Source organism: Gorilla gorilla, chromosome 7 (assembly GCF_029281585.2).
Source record: "Gorilla gorilla gorilla isolate KB3781 chromosome 7, NHGRI_mGorGor1-v2.1_pri, whole genome shotgun sequence".
Lineage (NCBI taxonomy): Eukaryota > Metazoa > Chordata > Mammalia > Primates > Hominidae > Gorilla > Gorilla gorilla.
Genome location: NC_073231.2, coordinates 150,992,890 through 150,999,748, shown reverse-complemented (window position 1 = coordinate 150,999,748; position 6,859 = coordinate 150,992,890). Strand labels below are relative to the sequence as shown.

Genomic DNA, 6,859 nt, shown 5'->3' with positions numbered 1-6,859 from the left:
ATAGTATAAATTAATAAAGCAAATCGTGATAAATTAGTACGATTGACTTTCTGGAGTTTCTGACAATAAAAGTAAGGAAAATGCAGAACACAAAGACAGAGAGTAAAAAGAGAAATTAGGAAAGCATTCTACATGTTTAATAGGAAGACACTGGCCGTGTTCGTGCAGCGGCAGTATGTCGTGACATGACATACTTTGGAGAGAAGTTAACAGATGAGGAAGTTGATAAAAATCATCAGAGAAGCAAAATACTGCTAGCGACACTCAAGGAAACCACGAAATTTCCATAACTTATGTCAGCAAAGTGGGAATATTGTACAGTGTGTGTTGAAGTTCCTATACAACATTGTTTATCGGCCGTTTGTTTGTTTGTAAGGAATGTATATACTAAAAGTTCTTCTTGCTGTCAAAAGAATATGTGTGAATAAGTCATTTTAACTTATTCTTCTGTTTTTCTTTTATCTTCCTGCCATCATCCCACAGCCTTACTTTAGAAATTTTTTCTTTAGAAAATTGAACAAGTGCCCCTTGTGGTGGCACATACCTCGAGGATGGGAGGCAGGGGTGGAACGGTCACTTGAGGCCATTAGTTTGACACCAGCCTGGCCAACAAAGTGAGACCCCATGTCTGCAAAACAATTTAAAGATTAGCCAAGTATCGTCATGGATACCTACAGTCCCAGCTACCTCAACTTACGGAGAAAGTTCAGGGCCTGGAGAGAAGGCTGGGAGGCAGGAGCTGGGTCTAAAGAGGCCATTGGAACGATGGAGCTGTGCCTGTGGAGGCTGTTGTGAGGCAGTAGGCTCATCTGCGGAGACTGCCGTGAGGTAGGGTATGGGCCTAAATAGGCCATTGTGAGTCATGAGCTTGGTCTGTAGAGGCTGACTGGAGAGAGTTCTGGGCCTGGCGAGGCTGCCGGGAGGTAGGAGCTGGGCCAAAAGATTTAAGCACATTTACGTTTATTAGGCACTTCATTTCCATTATTACACTGGAATATATAATAAAATAATTATAGAACTCACCATAATGTAGAATCAGTGGGCGTGTTAAGCTTGTTTTCCTGAAACTGGATGGTCCCACCTGAGCGTGATGGGAGAAAGTGACAGATCAATAGGTATTAGATTCTCATAAGAACAGCGCAACCTAGATCCCTCACATGCACGGTTCACAACAGGGTGCGTTCTCCTATGAGAATCTAATGCTGCTGCTCATCTGAGAAGGTGGAGCTCAGGCGGGAATGTGAGCAAAGGGGAGTGGCTGTAAATACAGACGAAGCTTCCCTCACTCCCTCACTCGACACCACTCACCTGCTGTGTGGCTCCTTACGGCTCCATGGCTCAGGGGTTGGGGACCCCTGCTCAAGTGCATCCAAAGCGACCCTTCCCACACCAGTCTTCATAGTAGTCAAGGGCAGCAACCACTTAGCCCCCAAGGCATATACCTCAGCTGGCATTTCATCACAATCAACAGTAAGTGGTAGCTTGAGTCACTGTGAGGTCACTTTCTGGAAATCACCCTAACCCTGGGCCCTGACCCTAAAACCCTAACCCTGGGCCATGACCCTAAAACCCTAACCCTGGGTCCTGACCCTAAAACCCTAACCCTGGGCCCTGACCCTAAAAACCTAACCCTGGGCCCTGACCTTAAAAACCTAACCCTGGGCCCAGGCCCTGACCCTAAAACCCTAACCCTGGGCCCTGGCCCTGAACCTAAAACCCTAACCCTGGGCCCTGGCCCTGACCCTAAAACCCTAACCCTGGGCCCAGGCCCTGACGCTACAACCCTAACCGTGGGCAGTGGCCCTAACCCTAAAACCCTAACCCTGGGCCCTGGACCTGACCCTAAAACCCTAACCCTGGGCCCTGGCACTGATCCTAAAACCCTAACCCTGGGCCCTGGCCCTAACCCTAAAACCCTAACCCTGGGCCCTGGCCCCGAACCTAAAACCCTAACCCTGGGCCCTGGCCCTGAGCCTAAAACCCTAACCCTGGGCCCTGGCCCTGACCCTAAAACCCTAACCCTGGGCCCTGGCCCTGACCCTAAAACCCTAACCCTGGGCCCTGGCCCTGAGCCTAAAACCCTAACCCTGGGCCCTGGCCCTGAGCCTAAAACCCTAACCCTGGGCCCTGACCCTAAAACAACCCTAACTTTGGGCCCTGGCCCTGACCCTAAAACACCCCTAGCCCTGGGCCCTGGCCCTGACCCTAAAACAACCCTAACACTGGGCCCTGGCCCTGACCCTGAAACAACCCTAACCCTGGGCCCTGGCCCAAATTGTAATGAGGTCTGTTGGGCAAAATTCCATATAAGCATAGTATAAATTAATAAAGCAAATCGTGATAAATTAGTACGATTGACTTTCTGGAGTTTCTGACAATAAAAGTAAGGAAAATGCAGAACACAAAGACAGAGAGTAAAAAGAGAAATTAGGAAAGCATTCTACATGTTTAATAGGAAGACACTGCCCGTGTTCGTGCAGCGGCAGTATGTCGTGACATGACATACTTTGGAGAGAAGTTAACAGATGAGGAAGTTGATAAAAATCATCAGAGAAGCAAAATACTGGTAGTGACACTCAAGGAAACCACAAAATTTCCATAACTTATGTCAGCAAAGTGGGAATATTGTACAGTGTGTGTTGAAGTTCCTATACAACATTGTTTATCTGCCGTTTGTTTGTTTGTAAGGAATGTATATACTAAAAATTCTTCTTGCTGTCAAAAGAATATGTGTGAATAAGTCATATTAACTTATTCTTCTGTTTTTCTTTTATCTTCCTGCCATCATCCCACAGCCTTACTTTGGAAATTTTTTCTTTAGAAAATTGAACAAGTGCCCCTTGTGGTGGCACATACCTCAAGGATGGGAGGCAGGGGTGGAAGGGTCACTTGAGGCCATTAGTTTGACACCAGCCTGGCCAACAAAGTGAGACCCCATGTCTGCAAAACATTTAAAGATTAGCCAAGTATCGTCATGGATACCTACAGTCCCAGCTACCTCAACTTACGGAGAAAGTTCAGGGCCTGGAGAGAAGGCTGGGAGGCAGGAGCTGGGTCTAAAGAGGCCATTGTAACGATGGAGCTGTGCCTGTGGAGGCTGTTGTGAGGCAGTAGGCTCATCTGCGGAGACTGCCGTGAGGTAGGGTATGGGCCTAAATAGGCCATTGTGAGTCATGAGCTTGGTCTGTAGAGGCTGACTGGAGAGAGTTCTGGGCCTGGCGAGGCTGCCGGGAGGTAGGAGCTGGGCCAGAAGATTTAAGCACATTTACGTTTATTAGGCACTTCATTTCCATTATTACACTGGAATATATAATAAAATAATTATAGAACTCACCATAATGTAGAATCAGTGGGCGTGTTAAGCTTGTTTTCCTGAAACTGGATGGTCCCACCTGAGCGTGATGGGAGAAAGTGACAGATCAATAGGTATTAGATTCTCATAAGAACAGCGCAACCTAGATCCCTCACATGCACGGTTCACAACAGGGTGCGTTCTCCTATGAGAATCTAATGCTGCTGCTCATCTGAGAAGGTGGAGCTCAGGCGGGAATGTGAGCAAAGGGGAGTGGCTGTAAATACAGACGAAGCTTCCCTCACTCCCTCACTCGACACCACTCACCTGCTGTGTGGCTCCTTACGGCTCCATGGCTCAGGGGTTGGGGACCCCTGCTCAAGTGCATCCAAAGCGACCCTTCCCACACCAGTCTTCATAGTAGTCAAGGGCAGCAACCACTTAGCCCCCAAGGCATGTGCCTCAGCTGGCATTTCATCACAATCAACAGTAAGTGGTAGCTTGAGTCACTGTGAGGTCACTTCCTGGAAATCACCCTAACCCTGGGCCCTGACCCTAAAACCCTAACCCTGGGCCATGACCCTAAAACCCTAACACTGGGTCCTGACCCTAAAACCCTAACCCTGGGCCCTGACCCTAAAACCCTAACCCTGGGCCCTGACCCTAAAACCCTAACCCTGGGCCCAGGCCCTGACCCTAAAACCCTAACCCTGGGCCATGACCCTAAAACCCTAACCCTGGGTCCTGACCCTAAAACCCTAACCCTGGGCTCTGACCCTAAAACCCTAACCCTGGGCCCTGACCCTAAAAACCTAACCCTGGGCCCAGGCCCTGACCCTAAAACCCTAACCCTGGGCCCTGTCTCTGACCCTAAAACCCTAACCCTTGGCCCTGGCACCGAGCCTAAAACCCTAACCGTGGGCCCTGGCCCTGAGCCTAAAACCCTAACCCTGGGCCCTGGCCCTGAGCCTAAAACCCTAACCCTGGGCCCTGGCCCTGACCCTAAAACCCTAACCCTGGGCCCTGGACCTGACCCTAAAACCCTAACCCTGGGCCCTGGCACTGATCCTAAAACCCTATCCCTGGGCCCTGGCCCTGAGCCTAAAACCCTAACCCTGGGCCCTGGCCCTGACTCTAAAACCCGAACCCTGGGCCCTGGCCCCGAACCTAAAACCCTAAACCTGGGCCCTAGCCCTGAGCCTAAAACCCTAACCCTGGGCCCTGGCCCTGACCCTAAAACCCTAACCCTGGGCCCTGGCCCTGAGCCTAAAACCCTAACCCTGGGCCCTGGCCCTGAGCCTAAAACCCTAACCCTGGGCCATGGCCCTGAGCCTAAAACCCTAACCCTGGGCCCTGACCCTAAAACAACCCTAACTTTGGGCCCTGGCCCTGACCCTAAAACACCCCTAGCCCTGGGCCCTGGCCCTGACCCTAAAACAACCCTAACACTGGGCCCTGGCCCTGACCCTGAAACAACCCTAACCCTGGGCCCTGGCCCAAATTGTAATGAGGTCTGTTGGGCAAAATTCCATATAAGCATAGTATAAATTAATAAAGCAAATCGTGATAAATTAGTACGATTGACTTTCTGGAGTTTCTGACAATAAAAGTAAGGAAAATGCAGAACACAAAGACAGAGAGTAAAAAGAGAAGTTAGGAAAGCATTCTACATGTTTAATAGGAAGACACTGCCCGTGTTCGTGCAGCGGCAGTATGTCGTGACATGACATACTTTGGAGAGAAGTTAACAGATGAGGAAGTTGATAAAAATCATCAGAGAAGCAAAATACTGCTAGCGACACTCAAGGAAACCACGAAATTTCCATAACTTATGTCAGCAAAGTGGGAATATTGTACAGTGTGTGTTGAAGTTCCTATACAACATTGTTTATCTGCCGTTTGTTTGTTTGTAAGGAATGTATATACTAAAAGTTCTTCTTGCTGTCAAAAGAATATGTGTGAATAAGTCATTTTAACTTATTCTTCTGTTTTTCTTTTATCTTCCTGCCATCATCCCACAGCCTTACTTTAGAAATTTTTTCTTTAGAAAATTGAACAAGTGCCCCTTGTGGTGGCACATACCTCGAGGATGGGAGGCAGGGGTGGAAGGGTCACTTGAGGCCATTAGTTTGACACCAGCCTGGCCAACAAAGTGAGACCCCATGTCTGCAAAACAATTTAAAGATTAGCCAAGTATCGTCATGTATACCTACAGTCCCAGCTACCTCAACTTACGGAGAAAGTTCAGGGCCTGGAGAGAAGGCTGGGAGGCAGGAGCTGGGTCTAAAGAGGCCATTGTAACGATGGAGCTGTGCCTGTGGAGGCTGTTGTGAGGCAGTAGGCTCATCTGTGGAGACTGCCGTGAGGTAGGGTATGGGCCTAAATAGGCCATTGTGAGTCATGAGCTTGGTCTGTAGAGGCTGACTGGAGAGAGTTCTGGGCCTGGCGAGGCTGCCGGGAGGTAGGAGCTGGGCCAGAAGATTTAAACACATTTACGTTTATTAGGCACTTCATTTCCATTATTACACTGGAATATATAATAAAATAATTATAGAACTCACCATAATGTAGAATCAGTGGGCGTGTTAAGCTTGTTTTCCTGAAACTGGATGGTCCCACCTGAGCGTGATGGGAGAAAGTGACAGATCAATAGGTATTAGATTCTCATAAGAACAGCGCAACCTAGATCCCTCACATGCACGGTTCACAACAGGGTGCGTTCTCCTATGAGAATCTAATGCTGCTGCTCATCTGAGAAGGTGGAGCTCAGGCGGGAATGTGAGCAAAGGGGAGTGGCTGTAAATACAGACGAAGCTTCCCTCACTCCCTCACTCGACACCACTCACCTGCTGTGTGGCTCCTTACGGCTCCATGGCTCAGGGGTTGGGGACCCCCGCTCAAGTGCATCCAAAGCGACCCTTCCCACACCAGTCTTCATAGTAGTCAAGGGCAGCAACCACTTAGCCCCCAAGGCATGTGCCTCAGCTGGCATTTCATCACAATCAACAGTAAGTGGTAGCTTGAGTCACTGTGAGGTCACTTCCTGGAAATCACCCTAACCCAGGGCCCTGACCCTAAAACCCTAACCCTGGGCCATGACCCTAAAACCCTAACCCTGGGTCCTGACCCTAAAACCCTAACCCTGGGCTCTGACCCTAAAACCCTAACCCTGGGCCCTGACCCTAAAAACCTAACCCTGGGCCCAGGCCCTGACCCTAAAACCCTAACCCTGGGCCGTGGCTCTGACCCTAAAACCCTAACCCTTGGCCCTGGCACCGAGCCTAAAACCCTAACCGTGGGCCCTGGCCCTAAGCCTAAAACCCTAACCCTGGGCCCTGGCCCTGACCCTAAAACCCTAACCCTGGGCCCTGGCCCTGACCCTAAAACCCTAACCCTGGGCCCTGGACCTGACCCTAAAACCCTAACCCTGGGCCCTGGCACTGATCCTAAAACCCTAACCCTGGGCCCTGGCCCTGAGCCTAAAACCCTAACCCTGGGCCCTGGCCCTGACTCTAAAACCCGAACCCTGGGCCCTGGCCCCGAACCTAAAACCCTAACCCTGGGCCC

At 50.0% G+C, this 6,859-nt stretch overlaps 1 protein-coding gene across 1 annotated transcript; it reads right to left on the bottom strand.

Moving 5' to 3' along the window:
- Positions 1 to 2,579: 2,579 nt before the first annotated feature.
- On the bottom strand, positions 2,580 to 6,577 carry LOC134759136 (decreased expression in renal and prostate cancer protein-like). Its single transcript, XM_063709658.1, has 2 exons — positions 5,854 to 6,577; positions 2,580 to 5,760 (listed from the first exon to the last, which is right to left on the bottom strand). The coding sequence occupies exon 2, from the start codon at positions 4,830 to 4,832 to the stop codon at positions 3,810 to 3,812; it is 1,023 nt and encodes a 340-aa protein (XP_063565728.1). The 5' UTR covers positions 4,833 to 5,760; positions 5,854 to 6,577; the 3' UTR covers positions 2,580 to 3,809.
- Between the last annotated feature and the right edge of the window lie 282 nt (positions 6,578 to 6,859).

Bases quoted from the DNA above. Each gene is read 5' to 3' on its own strand.
- LOC134759136 (XM_063709658.1), bottom strand. From the start codon at position 4,832: ATGCTTATATGGAATTTTGCCCAACAGACCTCATTACAATTTGGGCCA.